The sequence below is a fragment of the Apteryx mantelli genome, chromosome 1 (assembly GCF_036417845.1).
Source record: "Apteryx mantelli isolate bAptMan1 chromosome 1, bAptMan1.hap1, whole genome shotgun sequence".
Classification (NCBI taxonomy): Eukaryota; Metazoa; Chordata; class Aves; order Apterygiformes; family Apterygidae; genus Apteryx; species Apteryx mantelli.
Window position 1 is genome coordinate 21,756,630 of NC_089978.1, and position 24,034 is coordinate 21,780,663.

The following is a 24,034-nucleotide window of genomic DNA, read 5'->3' on the forward strand; positions in this document are numbered from 1 at the left end:
GGATATCTGTTTTGTTCTTCTTTCAGCACTAACACAGTGGCATTTCTTTGAACGCAACAAAACACTAAGAAACATGAAGAGAGATTTTTTTTTTTTAAGTCTGGAGGGATTTCAACAAACTATTCTTATGACATCTAAATAGCCTCTGTGTCTTTTATCTGGCTGAAGAGGTAAGATGAAAGACAAGAGTCTATTCATAAGATTTAATACTAATGGTTATTTAGCTTTCAGCATCATCAATAACAAGTCCCATTAGTCCACTGTGCGTTTCATGCTTACTGCATATGTGACACAATATTTTATCATTAAAGAGGTAACATTCCTCATTTCTACCTGCAAATCACAATTCACTAAATGCCAGTGGTAGGAAGTAAGTATGAATGAACCTAGAAAAAACCTTTCAAGTCATATGCAAACTGCACTTATTGAACTTTAACATTTAACAGTAGGCAAAGAATATTTAAATACCCACAAGGTCCATGCTTCTCAAGTTTAAACAGTTCAGGTTACGAAGGAGACTGATACATAGATTCCTGTATGCTTATTTGAAAGTCAAACCCAAACTATTTATGTCAGAATGCAAGGTTTTGTAGGAAGAAACAGAGGAGAATCAACACATTTCTCACTATAGGAAATTTCTCATCTGCTTTTTGTGCTTTTGGTTTACATGTTTAAAGGAGACTTGAAAAATGCAAAAAAATAGATTTGCTGAAGTAACTTTTAGAGCTGAACTCCTGATTACATGATTTAATGTTTCTAGTAACTCATATTTAACTATGACTCCATATCGAAATCAGTGTTGCATTGAAAGCATGCTGAAAAACAAGGTTTAAGTAATGTTAAAAACTAAGTCTGCAACAGAAAAAGGTTTTCTTCTATTCAGGTTTCTGTAGTTATAAGCTAGAAGACATACAAACAATACCTATCTCATCTTATCTAAGATGACAAAGCCTATCCCTGGATTTATAACAAATATGCACCTACTTGTTGGCTACCCTCTTTATCAGTTGAAATTCCAAGGTGGATCTGGCAGATGTCCAAGCACTATGTTAGAGTTAAATATATTTTAAAACTACAAAACAGTACATTTCTTTAAAACAGAATATGCAATAGGAAACCAGAGAGACTACAGCTTGAGGGTAAAATTTCAAAAAAATTTCTTTCACTAGGGTTAATGCTATTAAATTAAAGTACATGTTAGTACATAATTCCTTTTTGTCCACGGAATCATTAGGAGCTTTTGCTGCTGAACTGTATAAATTAGTACCAACATGACAAATCTTTGTTAGAAGATAATGAGAGCTCTATTAATATTTCCAACACCTCACCCTCCTGAGCTTAGGTAAAAGAATAACTTACACTTGGAATGTCTCTCTTGGCAATGAGAGTGAAATGGTAACCTAATCTTAAAGCTGTAAAAAAGACCAGACTGCAACTTTCAGTCACAGAGCCACCATCTAAATTCAGTGAAATTTTGTACTCTGGTGTGTCTGGTGGCTTCAGCCCTTGGCAGGTGTCCCACAGCCCCTTTCTGAGCTTGCAGAAAGGAAGCTCAGGCACAGAGCAGAGAAGCGATAGTGATAAGTTTTGAGTCTTACCCTGATGTGAGCATGGGTTGGGGTGCGGACATATGTCTAGATCAGGGAGCTCAGATGTGTCCTAGGTCCACTTGTTCAAACAAAGAATCCCAGAGACCAAGCTCTGATGCCACACAAGCCTATATGAACTAATGAACACGTGTGTACACATTATAAATATAAGCTTACATTTCTAGAGTAATTTTAACTCCTGGTACACTTTTCAAAAGCATCATGAACTGCTAAATTATGCAATTCTTCCATTTTAAACAAGATCAGATAACACATTTATTTCTTTTTTATGTTACACAGACTGGTAGAATAGAAGTCGCATGCTGCAGACACTGAGTCACAGCGCAGACCTAATCCTGTAGCTCTCCACTGAGCTTCTGACATTTATGACCTGATACTGCAGCAAGTAGTAACAGGTGCCACTGAGAAGAAACTTATCACTTAGTGAGATGGGTTTTCAGAATAATGTACCTAACTGATTTTCAAAACACATCTGAACTGTTAATAGACTGACTGTCTCTTGACTCTTACCACCTTTCATTGCAGAATGCACTAGAGGCATGACTGGCAATTATTAAAGTCTGTAATATGTTCCTTGTTCTCTTACTTGCTTCCTGGAAGATGATGTTAACTATGCCATGTCTTGTTTTGGTAGAAAATTTAAAAATAACACATATTTTGGATTTAAGTTTTTTGGTTAAGATAGACAGTAAGCAAATAAAGAACTGGGACAGAAAAGAAAGGAGAGTCAAGGAGAAAAATATCTTAGCTTCTATCTGCTATCGATGACCTGAATCTTTCTAAAGTTAAGACCAAATCTTTCCAAATTTTTCTGAGAGGCCTCTTCTCTGAAATGTTACTTGTTTTTCAGCTGCTAGGTCAGGCTGCTATCCCTGGAGGCAATCTAGTCTTCAATCTAAGCAGTTTAGCCTCAAGCACTGCTTGAGAGAATGAAGCTTTCTATGAATTTGGAGAGTCTCCAAGATGTTGGGACATATCCCCAAATTCAGTTCTGAGAAGTAGTTTCTGAAGATATATCCATTATGATATTAATCCTACTAGGTACAGCTAGTCAAAAGAATTGTAACTGGACAGGCAAACTAGCGAGACTGGGAGATCCAGGTCTCCAGCACCAGTCTTTCTGGCAAAGCCCAGACAGCTTAAAGCGGGCCCCAGAATGAACAGCATAAAATTTTATGATGTATCAGCTTTAATCCTGTAAATCTATACCAATGTATTAATGCACTGCAAAGCACTTTCTCACTAGGTAGGCTTCAAGAATATATCAGATCTGGTACGAACAGGCTAAACTGTGTATATTTTTTTTCTATAGAGGGTATAACAGACAATACCTGAGAAGAGATCTGATGGACGATTTTCGAAACAACAAACAATCTGTATCTAGCATTTAACAATATCTGGCATTCCCACTACTCGAGGATTAGTTGTTCTATAGTGACAACTAATGCCATGGAATTGGTGGGTTGTCCTGTTAGTGCCTTTAGCAAGGCAGAAAATGTAACTTCATTCTTCTCACATTAATGTCCTTTCAGCTTTCAGCACGTCACCCAGAGTTCTCCATCAATTCATCAGGATATACAGGATAAAAAAGGTTTCCAGCCACACAGGCTAAAAGCTTATCTGGGAGCAAATGTTTTGGGAAATACTTTATGATAAAAATATGAACAAGTTCAAACTAGTTTTGCTGCCAGCAGGCTGAGAGGGACCAAACCTCACTGCGTCAGGCAGTCAGCGAATGGCACTGCACGCTGTGAAGCTGGAGGCGATCTGACTGGTACAATGCTGGTAGCTGGGGAAAGCACTTTCCACACTCAGTTGGGCACAGCCCCTCACAAAAATGCAATCTCTGTCTCCCTATCATGCCATATTTTAAAAATATTCATTTCCATACAAAGCAGAGAATTTGTAACTAGGAACCCCCTCAGGAGATACTATGCTCTAAGCAGCACATTCTTTTGATTAATGTTAATTTGGCCTCAAAGGCAAACCATAAGCATTCTCAGCCTGCTTAAATCTCTTTGCTCTCCAGGCTAAAGCAGACTAGATCGACTGTGACCAATTTCCCCCTCTCATGGTGTGTACGTGTTCCCAAGGATCCCATGTCTGGCTGCCTTCTGAAGTTTCTATTATCACAGAATGCCCCCTGCATATACTTACTCATGTGCAGCATTGCCAGTTTATTCCAATTAATTTTATAACTAAATGCATCATTTAGACTTGAGAGATTAGGAATAGATATTTACAATTCGGAATCAAGGACTAGAGCTGTTAGTGTACGGCCAGATTGTGCATCTTCCTCGGCCTGTCACAAGGCCGCACTGATATCTAGCTTCTGTAGCTATATAATTTAAAGGGTTTCAGACTAGGCTAAGTAGCAGAGATTAAACGAGTAACCTTGTCTCACACATCTGTGAAATGGAAAGCAAAGTGATGGTAATCACAGTGGGGTTCTAGATACACTCTCACGGGAGAGAAATTTCACTATCAAAGTCAAATTCAACGTACTTGCAGAATAGGTACATAGGATGGTGTCAGAAAGATGTTTCTTTGTCTCTCTTGAGGCTACAATGTCATCAGAGCACTTGCAAAAATAAAATCATTTCCTTGTCTGTGAGGTAAAACAATGACCCAGCTGTTTTTTAACAGCTTTAATGTCTTTAACTACCACAGAGCCTTGGTCCTTTATGGGGTTTACCTGCCTGGAGAGCTTCCTTTAAAGTATGCAGGAACACAGCAATGCTCCTTCATTTAAAGTATTTGAAAACTTTTCAGCAGAATTCAGTGTTAACCTGCTGATACAAATCATACATGTTTACATTGGAGAAGACAGGTCAAAGAAATGTGCCTTACACCTGACGTGAAAGGTGACAAGATTTATGACACGGCTTTGGGGTAATATTCATTTTAGTCTTGGACCAGACTCTTGGAAAATTCTGTGTGCTGCAGAGATTCCCTCCCTTCCTCCCTTCAGTTTAGGTAGTCTTTAGCTATTCTGGGCCCAGGGCATTGCAGACTTTGAAGCAATGGATATAAAGCTTTAAATTTATTAGAAATTCAGCGCAGACAGACAGGTTAAGATGGCCCACACAGTCCCTGTGGCTGAGAAGATGCATTGCAATGCTAAAATATCTGAAGGCTTCATGTCCAAGTATAAAAACTGCTGCTGACCGGGTAAGTGATGACAAATGTATGAATGACTAATGTCATTCAGCAAGCTTGGGACCCCCCCCGCCCCAAAGCAGACAAGCTAAAACAACTGATGCATAATCAATAAGAAAATCAATAGGAAAATATCCACGGATGCATCTAAAAGTATACTGTGGATGCATCTAAAAGTATACTGTGTATAGTCAGACTGAATTTTAGTTCAAAAGCTTCTGTTTAAAAGGGATTAACAGCTGTGTCCTCAAGTACTAGTAAAAATGTTTTACAAAACATGCAAATGAGATACTTTGTATGAAAATGTGCTCATTATGGAATTCAGAACCATATGCTTAATCATTTGGAAACTAGACATAGCATATAATATTTCCTAACATGAATTCCATTTTAAGAACAAATATAGAACATTCTGTATTGAGAGTCATTCCTTTCCTAATAGTAACTAAAATTAATTTCTAACTTTAGCCATTACACAAATTAGAGGTATCGAAACTGCTTGTTAATTCATTAATCTAAATTGAAGGGCCCAAGAGCAAAGTTCTCGGTCAAGACGGCTGGGCTGTACTCCAGATACCTGCAAACCTTAGCGCTGGTTTCACTACCAGAATGCCAATGCACCTAACACTGTTACAGCTGCCCTTTTAAGAAACGAGGGGCACGAAGGAAAAGAAGCAACTAGGGCTGTTAACTGGGCAACACCTTTTCCAAAATCTACCAAACTCTTGTAGCTCACACGCTTTCCTATAACATCCTACAGCTATTCCAGGCAAAGCGACTGCCCTGACCCCCTCCACCAAGCACGTGCGAACGCTCAGCAGGATGTCTCGCATGAAACAGGCTGTATGGGGAAGCCAGATGTGCTTCCTTTGGCCTAGGGGGAAGACGGATGAGGTGAGACAGTCACTGCCTCTGTTGCCTCCTGCACCATTTTCTCCAGTCTAGTTAGAAAGAACCAGGCTCTCAGCCGTGTAAGCCTGCCTGCACCTCTCCTTCGCTGCGTGCATGCCTCCACTATGGGTAAATCCGATCGCCCGCTCTGCAAAAATCAGCAAGGAACTTCCTGAAGACTAGACTGGTTAGAGTAAAGCTAGACAGATTTTTCTGGCTTTTCTTCCAGCATCAATAATAAAATTAGAAAAAGAAAATCCCTGAATTGAAATCCCATATTTATTTGGACAACTGAGTCCACTGCAGTCCTGTTCAAGGGCCATTACTAAGCAGCAAAATTTTGAACTTGAGGCAAGTAACTCAAAGCGTCAGTAAAAAAACCAGTGATACAAGGATCCTAGGAGCACAGCAAACAAGAACTTTTTTTCCTTTTCCTAACACGATATATCTACAAATATTGAGTGGTATCTCCAAACTGTAAATGAATGAGTGGTACACACTGAACAGGGAACATACCTGGATATATCTAACCTAGTGGTTAAATAAAGTTACAGACTTAAAACAGACTCAAAACTTATTTTCATGGGTGAGTGGCATATTTTTATCTGGTATCAGAGGCAATCTTGGGATTATTTTGAAAGATCAGCAAACTCTTATGCAAATTGTGACAGCATTGTGGAAGTGAAGAAATATCCTAAACACCAAACTCCTGTTGCAATAATTCAGCTTTCAAAGAACACTGCCAATTTAAAAGCCATATTTTTATGTATTGACTTTTTACTTGCTTTGCTTGAAAGTAATACTATGACTGCTCCAAATGTTAGAAATAAGAGGAAAAAAACATATGCATTGACACTACATTATATACAGTCAGATTCACTGCTTATAAATAACGTCTTTTGTGAGAGACAGACATAGATAACAACGTAAAAATTAAAAAAAAGAAGAAAAATATAATTTGGACTTTGTCAAATAGAAACATAGAGAGCAGAAGAATTTCAAGACAGCTGTACTCCCTGAATTATTTAACTCATTTTTTGAATAGACTATAATTCCATTTGTAATCTGCTAAGAATTGTATTAAATAATATTTTCTCATTAAAATAACTTCAGATTTTTTTCAATTGAGAATTCTGAAGATTTAAAGACAGACAAAACCAAAGTAGAGACATTCAGGCTCAGGTATTTAATTAGCTTCCAATAAGCTTATGTGTTTATGGCTAAATCGGTCCAGCTGTATCAAAGTTTCTCTGGAAATATTATACCATAGTGTGCATTCATGCAGAATAAAGATCCTTTTCCTTTCACTGTTGTGGCAGTTAAGTCTCAATTGAAATTGGTTTTGAAGAGCAGACAACCCTATTAATCCTAGCTATTTTAATCTGGTGATTGATGAAAAGATTCAAAAAAAAGGAGATGGCTGTTACTCAGTCAAACGAATTTCAACAGATCTCTGTAGGCAGAGTGAGGGAGCAATACCTTCATGCAACAAAAGACAATTTTTGTTTATGCCTAGTAAACATCAAAGGTGCTAGCAATATTGTCACTTCCATTTCCCCCCTGCCCAGGTTGCTGAAAAACTAAAGAACAACAGCTGGACCTACTCTTTGCAGACACTGCTGCTGCATGGTTGGTTTATAAACCATGTCTAAGTTTCTTATTGAATGCTTCCAAGACTAGCAGTCTCTGCCCCTTGCCTAATTATCCATTTTCAATTTAGGACTGGAAGCAAGTTTGTGGTGAGAAAAATATCCTTGAACTACATCATCCAATTTAAGCATGCAACAGAAGCAGTGCTGCCGACGCAGGCATACCATCTCATCGTCACAGATGGAGCTAATCCGTCTTTACTCTTTCCCTGCCCCCCAATTTATCAGCTTCTTCTGAGGCATTTTCAGCATGCTGAGGACTCCCCCTCTCCATTTTTCAGTCTCTTTCAACCTAGTCTGTGCTAGGGACTAGCTTGTCTCTGTGTTGGGCAGAGCCTGAAGGAGAGCTGAGAGCTGGCAGAGACTCCCCGAAGGAGAGGGTAGGTTGCACTGGTGGCACTTGGGGGAAAACAGCCAGAAGAGAGCAGGATTTACCTGCTCCTTTCATCAAGGATATACATTTGCCACTTGCTAATGGTCTGCAATCCAGTGAAACTTTGGATGCAGTTGGAAGATTGTATTCTAAGGTTCCTTCTTCTTCTGGTCTGGATTTAAGCCCTTTCTTTTTGGAAGTGGACCCAACTAAAGCAATCCTTGCATTTGTCACCTCACAAACAGCAATTACAGTGCAAACCAATTCAAAATAAGCTGATATAGACTATAACAGCTACTGCATCAGCAGCACTGTCTTAGGTAAGCTTAAGGTATCGATTTTTATTTGGAAAGTTGTCTTTTCTCACGTGGCAACACAGTGCTCTTCCTGAGTTTTTCATAAATAAGAGAGTTACTTTGAAAAAGAGGCTTACAGAAACTAAATAATGAAGTGCCTACACAGTAATAAAATACATTAATTGCACATATTTCATCAGGAGATTCAGAAGTGAAGAACATTGTTCTTCTCCAGTTAGAAAGCAGAGTTGACACATCATGCACTTTCATTTAATTGAAGCACTAACACTGATGCTTATATATTCATCTAAAAGCTCTGAAAAAATAACAAAGTTCACAGAAAAGATGACAGTGCCTTTCAAAAGAAAATAATAAATGCATGGCTATTTCATACCTGGAATATTGTCTCATTTCCAGCTGTTTTCAAATCATCTTGCTTCCCAATGATTCTCTGTAGCTGTATTTGTTTAAACATGACAAAACACAAGAGAATTATAAGTTTGGTCTTACAAGCGTCTCCTTTTTCAGGAACTTGCATTAATTTCACCTTCTCTTAATTATAAATTCAATATGTTTTTGCAAGTTTCTCTAGTCATGACAAAGTGTTTGCATACTTAAGGATATTTTCCTATTTGAGGCACATTTTTCGCTAGGAATGTCTTATCTAGTGTGGTTAATTCAGCCAAGCATAGCATATCAAATGGTCCCTCTATTTGCTACCCAAAGCTTACTCTATTTTCAGAAGAGATTCTCTGGTATAAGAAGATTTTTTCTGTTGGCATTCACTGCATAAGATCTTGAAATTCAGGGGTATTATATCTGGGAACATCTGGGGAGTAACATAGTTACTCTGTGATTTTCACACTGTCCTCCTAGGCATCTTTACATGGTTCTGTAAAGGACAAGATCTGCTAAACAGGAAAAACATGCCTGTTTAAACCTGGTACTATACAATTAACAAAAATTATTATTTAATCAAGTAAGCAAACAATTTCAGAACTAGCATTAAGCAGAATATGGTTAATATTGGTCCCGGTTTCCCTTCCACCACACAAATAAACTAATCTTGAGTGAGATAGCTAACAAGATTTTAAGAAGTACTGAAATGACTTCCACCCTCCAAAATAAGGCTTTGAGGAAATATTGAGAGTACACTGATTTGTAGCTTATTTTGAGCACCTTAAGTATATCCTTCTGAAACATCCCATGTTGCAAGCTTTCTTGATGACTGTATTTTAGCTTGAGAAGTCAACACTGTCACAAGGGTGAGTGATTTAACATAGCACAAGGTACACCTACCTTTCACAGTCATTTGTATGACTCCTTAATGGACAGCAAAAATGAAAGAACAAGGGACTTATTACATTTAAGGTATAGATATGAACCTAAACACAACATTCTGGATTTGAAGTCTTCAGGAAAGAGGCTTTTAAAGCTCAGGGTTTGTGAAGCTGCCAGTTTGCTTCTCAAACATTTCTGACTCATTTCGCACCCTGTCCATTACAATGGGGAAAAAATTCCATGACCAAATTCACATAGCCATTACTTTGTGTTTTTCAAATCTCTTCTTAGGGTTTTTTTTTTCTTTTTTTGTCACATTGTTGAGAGAAGCAATATGGGCTTGTGAGTAGTGGGTAGGAAAAGAACTCTGTTTACTGTTCATGTTGCCACAGGTCTTCCCTCAGCCTTCACAGTTTGACTAATTGATGTGCTTTTTTTTTTCTTCTAAACAGACTGAGTCTTTGCATTCTTCACAACAGTTTTTTTATTTTTTAAATAGCATGCCTTGACCATATTTATCAAAAATATAAGTCTAAATCTGTCACAAGACAATTAAACAGTACTAGTCCCTCCTAATTTCTCAACAATCTTTTTATTTTTGGTCATTAGAAAACAATTGAAAAGTATTACAATGACAATTGAAAAGCATTATGAATTTCTTGAGGGCAAAATAGCAGTATAGAGCTCTGGATAAAAACATAACTGTTCATCCATATTCACACTGAAAAATGACATTTTTCTTACCTGGAAAATCCATCTTTTGCTCACACATAACAAATACAGCTGCAAATACTTTCCAAACATTTTTTCTTATTGAAAAGACAAAATATGATTTTTCTGTTGGATTTTATTTTTAAAGGACTCTTTAGAAAATCTGTAGAGAATATTAAAGAACACAGACACACAGTATAATTTTTCTTGTAAGTGTTCTGGAAGATTAATTTATTGTTTTCTTAGACTGTATGTAAATCCTTATGATTCTTGAAACTACTCCTTGGGAAAAAGATGATGATAATTTTCAGTAGTCTGAATATTTTTTCCAGCACAATGAAGCAACTACTCACAGGGGGATAAGAATTCTGCCCTCCAGCAACAGACTCGAGTATTCAACAGCTCCATGATTCTTTTCATCACCTAGCAGCATTTATCTGTGTTTAATATTTATATCTGTTCATCACTGTAATACACTAATGGCTAATTCAAACAGAATGAGGCATATTATACAAAACTGATGCCTCTTTACCAAAGAAACATATTAAGTAGTAATCTTTTCAGAAGGAGACAAGAACTAGTAGAAAGGATACGTCTTTCTTAGGGGTGAAAAAAAAAAAGATTTTTCATCTTTCAGTTGTTTAAGAGAAACTAGTGCTTGTGGATGCTGTAGGACTGTACAGGTGCTCTACACCTCCAGAGCTGCTGACAGTTCAGAGTGCTGGTGCAGTCAGTCTTAGATGAACCTCTACAATTTCTTTTTGTGGTATTTGCTGTACAACTGTACAAAGTCTATTAACAGAGATTAAATCGCATAGCTTTTTGTGCAATCAGAGTTACCCTACTGCCATTCCCAACAGTTTGGAATGGTTGTTAATTTTCCTTAGAAGTCTTTCATCAGGACAGAGTTAGGGGAATTCCTTGCTTGTTGGGGATTTCTGGACCTTTGGTAGCCTTATTCTTGATGGCAAGTCTGAGATTAATGTGCAAGTATTATTATGTGCTCTAGTGTCAGATTCCTCATCAAGGGATGCACGTGTCTGGAAATCCCCCTTGCCAAGTTCCATGTGAATGTCTTGGAAGTGCCGAGTTCACAGAAGTATCTTACCGTCCTCAAAAAGATGCAGATAAGAAGTCTCTGACGAAGACCTCTCTGCAGTCTGGCAGGGGCCGACTAGAGGATGGCAGGTAACATCTGAGCATGCCATTTCTACCAAGTCTGCTTCATCTTGGAGTTGCAAGCCTAAGCAAGAAGTCCTTGTAGATGTCCACCTCAAAATAGAGATCGTTGTGATTCTGGGCCGTAATACTGAAATGAGGTGTGATGTTGCTTGTATTTTGGATATTTACCACTGAAACACGGATGAAGGTGAAATTAAAAATAGACTAGCTTGAACACAAGAGGTAGGAAGGAGAGAGAACAAGAGCAGGCTGGGAAAGGATAGACCATTAATTCCTGCTGGAAAAGAGGGAAATGTACCCAGAAATGGGAAGACTATGGACGACAGGAGAAACTCTTTCCTTTAAAACACGGAATTGCATTCAAGATCTCTGTTCTCAATGTTAGCAAAGAGCAGTGAAGCTACTGGGAAATCATGCATCTCATGCCTTCAGTGGCTGATCTATATAGACCTGAACAGTCTACCTCCACCACCTGCTGCAAGCATTAAGGACTTGGGTTGTGGAGACGGCTTGTTGTCCTTCTCCCTTTCTTGAACAGTTCACATGATATGACTTGTGTCTCACTATCCGTTAACACTGTTCTATACATTAGAACTGAGACATACAGAATTCAAAAAATGACGGACATTTTGCAAAGAGGCAAAATTCTTACTTCAGAGAATTTACAGTCTAGCTAGATAATCAGTAGATAATGGACAACAAGGAGGAAGAAGGGGTGACAAAGCACTGACATTTCTTTTTGTATCCCATCCTACTTACATTAATTGCCTCTGAATTACTGCTTCTTCCATACTGTTTTCCAGTACCCTTTCCCCACACTAAGTTTCCTAATATTAGTGAAAAATACTGGATGGAAAAAATTAATATTATCATTGATATTGCTCTGTTAACTTTCTGCATGCTGAATATTCTCCTCTTTTCCCTGTATTTTTATTAAGCAGATTTTCAGGACATTTTTTCTGAGGGTATGAGTTATAGAAGGAATTATTTTCAAGTACCAGCGCTTTTAAAAGTTCACATGAATCAGAGATGATGCTTCATTGCATGAAAATACAGTAACTAGTACAAAAGTCTGTAAGTCACCCATGACTTGCCAATATTTATTGCACTTTTCATCAGTGTAACAGTATTATTGGAAGTGGTGGGTTAACCAGTTAAAGTACATTTACCCAGTGTTTTCCTGCAGCTGCTCCAGGATTCCTCAAAGAAATAGGGAGATTAACAATGAATAAACTATCAAAAAGAGATTTAACTTCAATAGGGTTAGAATTTTGCCCCTGACAAGGAAAATAGAGTACTAATTGTACGATGTTACAGTTTGTCTCATAAACCCTCTAATGAGTCTATTTCAATGATCTTCATTAAATACTTTTATACTAACATTTTAAAAGATTAAAAATGTACCATTTTTCTCTCTGGTAAGAACAGGACCCATAAGCTCTGCTGAAATACCAGAAGCAAAGTCCCACATGGAGAAGTACCATCCTACTTGTGCCTAGTTTTGCCCTGAAGATTGGCAGCTCCCAGTCTTCACACTGGGCATTGAGATTACAGCAGGGAAAGAAAACAAGGAAGAGAGAAGCTGTTCCTAGGCCGTGCCTTTCAAACATGGTTCAAAGAAGAGCATTGTCTAACCTTCTGATAAAAAATACAAGAATTAACACAATCAGGTCTGTGGAAAGGAAAAATATTTATGTCAATTTGTATTTGATCACATCTGTGGTGTCAAAATCAAGGAAGAATAAAGCACAAGCATAAATTGCCTCAAAAGTCATACTTTCTTTTGAGAGTGCTAGCACCACCTTTGCCAGTGTGTTGAAGTGCTTGTACCACCCTCATGCAATGCCTCTGTCTAACCCTGCCTTTATACGACGAGTCAACCTGGGCCAAGCAGGGAGCCAAGCCCTGGGCTGCTGCCTGGTGGCTCCCTGGTGCGCTCTTGGCTTGGGCCAACTAGCGCTCCACCTTCAGTGCTGGGGTTCGCTTCGGGGGATAGCTCATGCCAAGCTAAACGGCAATATGGGCAAGGCTGAGCCATATGTAATTCCTTCCACAGTCCTCCAACCCCATCCCCATAAGCTTTTAACCCTGTAACACCCTCACATGCCTTCACGGCACCCTCCAGACCTTTCAAGGCAAGCTACAAAAGCACCATGCTGGCAAGATGCAGCACAGTCCCTCCCACATTACTCCACGGACTCTGGGCTGACAAAAAATAAAAGATTAATTACATGTAATGGCCAATGAACACCACACAGTACCAAAGATCCACGGCCAAGGACTTTGTAATGTGGATTGCTCTCATCTGTGTCATTGTGCTCAGGGAGAAAGAATGGTCCCTGGCCCCGATTCATTTATCATTTTAGATTCAGCCAGAGAGTCTGTGTCAGACTTAGCTCTGCTGGATGGTAAAAAAAGCCCTGCCGAAGTCTGGGTAGGCAGGAAACTTTGCTTAAGAGCATCTCAAGCTTTACAGCAATGAGCCTTGCCTAAGATATCCATCTTTAAAGCCTTTTTCACAAACTGATAGTTAAGGACTAGACAGTAAGTTGTGAAATAATTTCTAGTGTTTGTTTTGAAGAAGTACAAGAGGAAGCCTGCTAGGCCAAGACATTCCTGCTGGATTTCATTACGCATACAAGCTCATCTCTCAAGTGGTGGGAAAAACTTCTCCCAGATGATCTGGAATCAGGTAAAATTATGCAATTAAATGGAGCAGAGTCAAGATGACAACGAATATTTTCTCTTTCTTTCATAACATTACAGAAACTGCATTAAATGTAATCAATCTTCCTGAAAAAACAATTCAAAACAGTCACATTCCAGGGTATCTTCCAAAGCACAGTCTCTTAGTCATTAATTGAAAAAGAGAAGATAATCTAATTGCTGGCTCAGGCTGTGCGATACTGTACAGAACCCACCCACCACGTCCCGAACGAGACTGTGTCCATGGGCCAGAGCTGTGCAAGCAGACAAGACAAACTACAACCCCCGGAGAACAGTTCAGCTGCCTCTTCCTGAGATGCCAACTGCCACAAGGCAAAGGATGTATTACCAGACGATTTACTGATGTAATAACTATACAGAAACTTCCTGCGATGCATTACCTAACCACAGCATACAAAGATTAAGAGAAACACACATATTTTTCCAGATTCTTCCATTCCAAAAGCTTTATTTTTAAATGTAACCTTGAAAAATCAAGTTGTGCTTTAAAATAGTCACCTGTCATAAATGTTAAATAAATAGTCATCTCATGACTTGCTCAAACCCTGTGGGATTTCTTTGAATTTTATGGCTCTTCTGAGTTGAGATTGCAATTTATGAGGTTTTTTTAAAACTTTTTACTATTCTATTTTAGTTAATTAATACAATGTATAAAGGACATGCAAAGAAAGTACTGTAACAATCTATCTAACTAGAATAATTTTCATTTAATTTGATTGCCTCTACAGGAATCAAATTATTTTTTAGTGATCTGTACTTTTCTCCTCTACTTGTGATGACTTTCAGTTGTTAATTCTGGCTAATTCAATCAGAATTAATTGAAATGGGCAACGGATATTAATTATTTGATTTACTGTATGCCTCCCAAAGACAGTTGTACTATATTTCTGTAAGATTCTCCTTATTTGTTTTACTGACACAGTACCTACTTAAAGGAAGTACTGCAAAAAAGGCATTTTGGTGCTGTGGCACTACAGGCAGCAACACTTTCACCTGCTTTCATGGGCTTATTCTCCTCATAACATATTATTTTTCAGATGAACTATACAGCTGTAACAGACATATTTCAATGATCAGGGTATTCGTTCTACTTTGATAACAATTCAGTCAGATTTTATCAGGTTTAGAGGTAAAAATAAAAAAGTAACAGCTCTAGTAAAATCTGATTTCTTTTTAATCAGCAGAATAATTAATATTTTAATAGAGCAAATTCCGAGTGTACATTATCTTGCAGCTCAGTTAGAGGCTTCTGGGAATACTGTCTTGGGAAATGGTCTAAATTCAAGCATTGTTTTCAAAAGGTACTACTAAAACTGAAAGCAACTTAAAAATATTTTAAAATATATTCAAGTATGACTCATCACTTGTAATCTTGCTAAGACACAACGCACTGAAAAAAAGAGCTATCAGTGCAAAAGACATGCTAACAACTACTGTGTCATTAATTCAGAGTTTAAGGCTACCAAAATACACAAATAAATCTTTGGTAATTTCCTCAATCAGGCAGGCTCATTTTTATTAAGCTTTAGATTCCACTGGTTCCCTAGAGCTGTTGCATTAACGACATTCTTGAACATTAGCCTAGTGACAGAAAATAATCTGCACTATATGACAGTGGTCATTTTGGCTCCTCTCTCTAGTCACCTCCAACATGAATGAAGGATCTGAAGGAAGAGTGGAGTCTATTAAAAATTATGTTTGTTAATTTTACTTTCTACTTTCAACATGAAATACTTAGTAAACAGTTTCCTGCTAAATACTTAAAAGTTTTATAAGCTGTATTCTTACTCCTACTCCTCTCTAGATCTTTGAAGTAGGATTCCCTTTCATTTTTGGAACATCTGTCTCTCTCCGCCATATTTTATACAAAATACGGGAGAAATACCATTTCTCCCTAAACTGTAAATTAGTAATAAACCTGTGGAACAGCAAATAAAGCTAATAAAAAATAAGAGATGATGGTAAGTTTAAAAAATTATTCAGAATATTTAGAAAATGAAAGACTATTTCAGATGATTGCTTAAATTAGGTCAAGGGATTAAGGGATGTATAACAACTCCTATCTTCCCAGCAACAGATTTTTAGACACAAGTCAAAAGAAACATTTATAAAAGATGATTCAAATATGATAATGATTTCTATAGCAATGCTTTGTTATGCACTCCTTTCCTATAAAGTGTTTTAGCAGGGTTGTGATCACAGATTGGATGGATAGGCTTGAAGAATTTAATGCATTCTTCATTTAGCAAATATAACCTATGGAACTATCTGAATGCTTTAAAAATTAATATGCACATAAGTACACATACCTTAAAAAATTCTTTCTTCTCAACTTGTTCATTGCCATCTATATCCAACATTTTAAAAGCAATCTTAAATCCAGTCTGTGGTTCTGCAATAAAGTGCAAAAAACTTTATTTTGTGTACACATGCGTGTGTGCACACACACACACTTACACTGGCACATAAATATTTAATATAAAAAGAATATTGCCTACAGATTCAGTTCTCCATGGTTATGCACATACATTGTACTTCCAGTAAACCGTATGTACCATACACAATTATAAGCAAACATTTTAAAACACCTTTTTACTACTACTTCAAGGGATATTTAATGCAAAGGCAAAACAGGAGATGTCAGCAGTGCCTAAATAGAGGGATGTATGTACATTTGATCTCAACTACTGTGAAAATGTTGCATGTGTTACTGTCCTGAGCTTATATTCCCTATAGATTTCTCCATCTCTGGCTACTTCTGAAGTCTAGCTCTAATAGGTGTATTAGAGCTACGTTTCAGATGAGAAAACTGAAGAGCGCCTTGAGAAACTGGTAATTTTTTCCCAAATTGCTTAGAAGAGCTAGCATACTGCTGAGGTACTTCTGCCGTGCAGGGCTGCACACCACCGTGTCTCGCCTTCGCTGCTCTAGAGAACAAGGACTCACCTTGTAATGACAGCCAGTTCTTGCAGCTCCCACTGCGCTTTGGTTTGCTTGCTTCCCCTCCCTTTCCTCCCTAAAAAATGCACTCAAGTGTTACTGAAAAGTAATCAACTTCCCTTTCCGGCCTTTTTTGCCAAAAGCATGATTTGTATATATCTTCCCATGAAGCTGAATTTTTAGGGAGTTTTACAAAACTTTATACTGCTTTTCCTTCCCCGAGTGGATGTTCCTTTTTGACACAAGAATTTGATGAGTTCTGGGTCTTGCAGGCACTATAGGAAACAGAGTATTTTGAGCTCCTTTCCACAATTTCCTGATCTTACTTTGCTTACATGAGGTGACCTAGCTCACTAGCAAGCCCACAGAGGAGTAGCGTGCTGCTGAAATGTATTCACACTTCACTGCAGAAGCAAGCACTGATCCCAGCAATTTCTGGAGCAGGTGAACTAATTCCACAACACAGTCATGTCAGGCATTAATATAAAAGCCATGGAGTTACCTCCTCTACAGTACATTCATGTTTCCAAGAACAATCTTGGACCCACCATGGCAGTGAAGCAGTATCTCTAGAGAACATGATGCCTTCAGCGTTTTTATTTTGGAAGTGCATTCTTCCAATTCCGTTCAGTACAGCTTGAAGTCTCCTTTTTTTTAATAATGTGGCAGAAACAGAATCTTTCAGCAAAGGAAACAACTTAAGAAATACCCTATTCTTTTTAAGTGATAACAAGATGGTTAAACAAAGTATTATATTTATATTTTAGAAATAGTTACATCTTCAGCAGCCAATTAATGTTCTCTGTTAAGCAACCTTGTGATGTAATGATATTTTATAAATACTATTGTGATCTGCATAGCAGAGCTCTCCCCCAGCAACTGGGTCATAATAATTAAACTGGCTTTCTCTCCATGGAAATGCCATGTTCTAAATTTTGTGTTACTAGTACAAAAGCAAGAAGAGTCTATCCTATAACATATTTAGAGAATAAAAGTAATTGATGTATTTAATAGTAATTTATACCATCGGTGTTGAAATTTTCAGATAAGAAAGCTGTTACTGAAAATATAGAATCTAAAGCTGCTTATACTGTTCAGAGATGACATACTTATCTGATATGATGTAACACCAATGGTATGCATTCATAAAATAAGCATAGTTCAAAGAATACCTCAGATATATTTGTATTTAATTAGAATCAGGCAAAATTCCAAAATCTGAACACAAGAGCTGTGAGTGCAGGCTGCTTCCCCTCCAACCTGTTTCTACTTTGACCAAACTGTCAACTTTTGTGACTGGCTAATTGGAGCAAGCTTTTAGCAGAGGTGACAATTTCAGTTCCTGGGCTCATTCACCAAGCAGGGCTTCACCAGAAGTTCCATTAACCAACTTCTGAGAATGAAATTCAATACTGCACTGAAAGAAGAAAGATAATGATGACACAAGGCACCCAGTAGAGAGAATGGGGGATTGCAATGGGCAAAATAAAGCCTTTGTCTGCCACAAAAATACATTTTTCAAGTTCAGTGTTGTTACACAGATACTGCTGTTATATGCAAGGTGGCATGGTCTGGTCAACAAAGTACCAGACCTGCGACTCAGGAAATCAGGGGATTCTTTTCTTGTTTGCTTATTAGCATGCTGGTGATTTAGAAGAACTCATTAAAATATTAATGACTTATTTGAAGAAATCTCACATTAATTCTCACTAGAAAGAGAAACAGGTTATGTAAACTGGGGGTTGACTGATACAGGGTACTTACTAGATAGAGGTACTAACACTTGCTGACATTTGCTTTCAAACCGATCTGTATGATAACCCCCTGCGTAACTAAAGCAGCAACATTAGCACTGCATTTTCATCCTGCACAGGAAGGTCCCCTTGTTTTTTCAGTTCAGTACATTCCTATGTAAATTCCCTGAAAAATAATGTTATTTGATTGTTTGGAGAAGTGGACCAACTTGCTCTGATATTGCTTCAATTCTCTAATTGTTTCAGCCAATAAATCAGCATGAATTTACTTTCAGCCACCATAGATTTTTAAAGAAACAGATTCTTTGGCATCTACTTTTGCAACTTTAGTTAGTATTTTTCTGAAGCTATAATGGGGTAATCTTTTTTTTTTTTTTTTAAAGGATTTTTTGTTGCAACAAACAATTTTTAATCAGCTTTATGACTGGGCTAGACTCATATTGCTTCTGATTTAGAAACACTTGAACATGGTATGCTCATGTTCAGTTATCTGCAGCCCTGGCCAGTCACTACTGGTTAGGGAAACAGTATATTTATATGGTAAATGGGTTATATTCATGCTATATATGCTATGTAATATTCTGTACTAGCTTAAGTTTCTTAAGAGATCACCCTTCATGCCATGTTGAATGCACTGACGCAGTTCCACTGAGAAGTGACATAAGTTGTAAAAGAACTATCTAAATTGTACAAAAGTTGTATACCAAAGGCTGTTATCTGTTAAGACTGGACATACTCTCCCAGCTCTCTGGAGACGGTATCCAACATCACTCGGTGCTACATCAGGAGAGGGTGAAATTCTACAGCAAGGACAATTTGTCAGTTTGAGCCCCTCACGTGGACCTTGCAGTCATGGAAGTGATGAGGCTCAAGCACCTAAGGCTCAGCTATCATCTGGGGTAAGAATCACTGTTTCCTTCCTTCCTTCCATCCGTTGATACTATGAGATCTAGTAAGCCTGGTTTCGTCATTTGCTTGAAATGTTAGACCTGTGTAAGTCAGTCAAAGGAGACTGGGTTACATGGACATGCATCCAGTCTATATCACTACTAGTTTACAGATCCCCCTGTGTAATGCTCCTGCACATATCTTACCCCAGATCTTTGTATATTCCAGCTTCACCTGCAGCTCATCAGACCAGCACAGGGAGGTGGCAAGCAAGGATTGCAGAGGCAGAATAATTATGGGCGAGGAAACTTAGAAGATCCTAGATCACTGCCACACACAAGCCAAAAAATGCCTACTGTTTACTGATAAGTTTGATAAGCAAACATAAGAAGTTTGCTTCCCTTAAAAGCACCTTTGAGAGCATCTGCTTTTCTTCCATGCTCTCTATTATAGCTGAATGGAACTGCAAGAACAGGCTGATTCAGGACTGACTTGTACGGAATCTGCCCAAATCCTTCTTCTCTGCACTCATGACAACACATGAGCTTCACACTTCCTAGCTCAGGAGAGCCAAGAGTTTGGCTACTGAAGTTACCAAACCAAAAAGGTTTAAAAAAAGCATCTGAGAGAAAAGGAAGGAGGTAAAGGAGGGAGAAAGAAGTACATACAAAATACATAGAGGAAATAAAGTCAACAGGAACTGAGAAACGAAATAATTGATTAAAAAGTCACACAAAAGGATGCTGTAGAAGCCTGTTGTCTATCATCCATTACATATCTGAGCACACAAATAATAGGCAACAACCTTTCATACACTGCAAATTTCTTTTATATCACAGCATGAGCTAAAATTTTAACGCCTCATTGTCCAAAATGACTAAAACTACTATCCAGAAGACAAAATACTTTATCTTCCCCCACTGTTGTTGTTCTCCTTACTGTGTGGTCCCCTATCCAATGTCTCCCCTCTCTCAAATCCTCTTGAAGGACTCTCCTGATCTTGTGCTGCAGGGTTCATCAAGATTTTTGAAGTGACACTGCTGACCAGTGATGATACTATGGAACTAAGTTGCAATCAATTAAAGTTATATGCCTTTATATTAATGTCTTACCACTCTATACAATAGCTCTTTAAGTTGGATTAAAATTTAGAAATTTATTAGAAAAAGTCCCCTGAAAGCTGTTAACAGCTCAATATTTATGCATATGCTTTTTAAACATGTAATACTTACTTGTAAGGATTGTCAACAAGAACAGGTACTCTGCATATGAGATCAAGCCTGAAATAAAACAGTAAAAAATGACTTGCAAATAATTTATATACGTATAGCAAAGCTTGAAAAAATCAGGTATTTTAAATTAAAAAATGTAGATTAACATCATATTAAATAGCTTAAAGTAAGTTTCTTTAATTATTATTTAATAAAGTCCCTACCTCTGTTTTTAGGACTCTGAAGGTGAAATTCCCTATCAAGAGACTCATCAATGTTCATGTCTAATTGAGAGAGTTAGGTTTATTTGGTACTAATAGAAGGCCTGCACTAAATCTTTGGATTTCTACTGAAAACATTCAATGTTTATATAAAAGACAAATAAATTAACTGTGCTTTGTCACATTTAGTACCTGGGAGGAGGACTGCTCTAACGTTACCCTGAAGGATCAAAGTATTCCATCCCCTGGCAGCCTTGAAAAGGCGGAGAATAGCTTCCCTCTAATTCTCCAGGGGAACATGGCAACATTCAAAGCTGCCAAGCTGCTAGATTGCGCTGATAGTACTGCTGGGCTGTGTGCCAAGAGGAGGCTGCTGCTTTTTTTTTTTTTTTTTTTTTTTTAAATAGGAACATGTCCTTTCTACAAGGTGAAAGTATTTCCCCCCCCCCTTTGGAAGGAAAATTCCAGTGTTTTCCTTTGAAATACCGCCTCAAATGAAAAGCCTGAAAAAACACAAAGATGTGATAGTGTCAAAATAGAACGTACAAGCTAAAGATAGAGAAGGCATAACGAGAATGGTTAAACACCAGAATCCGAACCATCTGCCCTGCAATAATGCTTGAAGAAAAAAATGTAAAGGGTTTTTTTATAAACTGCTTTTTGAAATAACTGAGCTACTTTTAACTTGTGAACTAAACATTGTATAACGCTGAAACTGCTTAAAATAATGAAGTTTAGACATGCCTATCTGTGCAAAGATAAACAATTTTTTATAATTTACATTTAGTTGATAGATAAGGAATCCACTTAAGCTGCAGTGATAAACAATTAACTTCTGACTAATTACAATATAGAGCCAACAGCATTTGAATTTGGTTTCATATAGTGACTTAACACTTACAGTTTTAAGTACCAGGGTTTAGAAATATTAAATTGCTGAATGCAACAGTCTGAATATCTGAGAATAGGTCTTATCTAAAGACAGGTCTAATGCTGATCCTGTTGCTGATTCACCCTGGCTCTATACCTCAGTTTTCCTCTCCATCAAAATAGGGCTATTCACCCTACTATCCAGCATGCAAAACATGTTTAAGTCAGCACAATACTACAATCATACAATACACTATGCAAATAAAAATACTTTTATCTCAAAGAATTAGTTCTGCTTACAAGTTTCAGGATCACTGTCACATCACTAGACTAATGCGGTCATGAAAGATGTAAATTATTGTTTGTATTACTGTAAAACTTGGAGACGTGTTCCTAGACAAGGTGTCCAGGATTTCTACAAATGCAAAAACAAACAGAAAAAGAGCCCCTACCCCAATTTTTTTAAGCTTACATACTTAAGTATAAAAGCGTGTAAGATAAAAGGTGGATAGAGACAAATGGAGGAAAAGAAATCAAGCTGAACAGTGTGACAGAAGCAATGAAGATCCCTTCTCCCTAATTTTGTTTTGTCTGTGTCACAGCAAAGGAATGTTTAAAAAAAGAACATGAATTAAGACAAGGAGGTAACTTTTCAAGTCTATACAGAAAAAACCTCTCAAACGTGGACAGCAACAGGACCAGTACAAAGGTCCCTGATGACCTGGAAGGGGAAGACAGGTAGCTTATGCTAGATAGGATGGAGAAAGGAGAGCTCAGTGCTGGGATATAAAAGAAGAGATGACATACTCAAAGGAGTAAACTAAGAAAAACATCTTTATCAAAGCACTTGAAAGGATATTAGCAAGGCAGATTATACTTGTTAAAGCTGGAGGGGAAAAAAGTTGTAATAACTGACATACAAAATGCAGAGAGCTTGGGGAGTTTTAACTATTCGGGTGGATAGGGAAGATCATATCTTGGAAAATTTTGCAGAAAGAAGCTGCAAACTTTGTACAGAGATGGTAGGATCTAAGGGAAGACCAATTTAAAGACAACACCCTGCTTCTGCGCCCAAGTGAGAAGCATGATGGCACTATTCACTCTAATAGCAGAAGGCTGGAAAGGAGAGGCTTGGAAGAAATGACAGGGTGAGACTGACTGTTTTGGTCATATTATCTTAAGCTGATTGAGAAGTCACTACAGTGAACTAGGTATAAAGGTAAAAATAACAAAAATGTGTAAAAAAATCTCTTGATTGTTTTTTAAAAACTTGTCTCAGTGGCTTAAAGCAGCGCCACTGCATGTCTGACATTTTCTGGCAGACTGATTATACCAAAATCAGCATATACCAGGGCTGAACTTGAGATAAGATTTAACCTGTGGATTTATTGCCATAAAAATTCTTCTCATAATTTTACTGTCCTTTTACTCCTTTTAGTGAGATGTGTACAATTTATGCATATAGTAAATTAAATACTTTGCTATTTTTTTTTATTTTGAAGTTACTCAAATTTTCCATTTAAAAGATGCAACAAATAGCAATAAAAAAGAAAGAAAGTTGAATTTACGTTCAAGCAAAATTAAAAAGATAAAAAATTCGCATACTGTTGAATGATTCAGCGTACCCTAACCAAGGTCCTGCATTTAGCATTAGCAAAAATACTGTAATCTTCTAATCCCTATCCCTTCCTGGAAAACTTTGTCCTCAAACTTTAGAGCAAATGCTGATAATACAGTATTCTTATTGCTGAATAAATCATAAATATACTCACAGAATATGACATGAATTTTAAAACTGCCCACTAGAAGGCAGAATTCCCCAGCTTTAAGTTTTACAAACTGGACTGATGATGACATTCTCTATACTTAATATTTAAATAACAACTTGGTGGCAGTTAAAATAATCTCATTTGAACAGTGGAACAGGTGTAGATTAATTATTTTGGTACTTGTAAAAGCAGTATTTAAAATACATAAATATTTATAGCATTTTGAACGTACTAATGAATCTTAAGACAAAAGCATCAAAATCACTATAGAAGCGCCATGACCAAAAACGGTCGAAATTCCACGTGTTGCAGACACACATAGATGACTGCATCGAATGTTCCTGCATCATCTCAGACTCCTGCCGGATTTTGGGCGGACAGAGTACACGGTCCCACAATCCTAAACAACAGAAGATCTACGGTCCAGAATGGCAACCACTACAAAACCACTGCAAAAAGAGAGGCTTTAAAACAGCAGTGACAGGGAAAGAATACCCAAGAA

The 24,034-nt window shown here is 37.5% G+C and overlaps 1 protein-coding gene across 1 annotated transcript in view; it reads right to left on the minus strand.

Moving 5' to 3' along the window:
* The window catches only part of MICU2 (mitochondrial calcium uptake 2), a 164,788-nt gene that overhangs the window by 18,728 nt on the left and 122,026 nt on the right, over positions 1–24,034 (minus strand). The window contains exons 6-8 of the mRNA XM_067289818.1: positions 20,694–20,741; positions 16,189–16,271; positions 8,373–8,435 (exon numbers count right to left, since the gene is read on the minus strand). Coding sequence (XP_067145919.1) covers positions 8,373–8,435; positions 16,189–16,271; positions 20,694–20,741 — 194 coding nt within the window. The remainder of the gene's footprint in view (positions 1–8,372; positions 8,436–16,188; positions 16,272–20,693; positions 20,742–24,034) is intronic.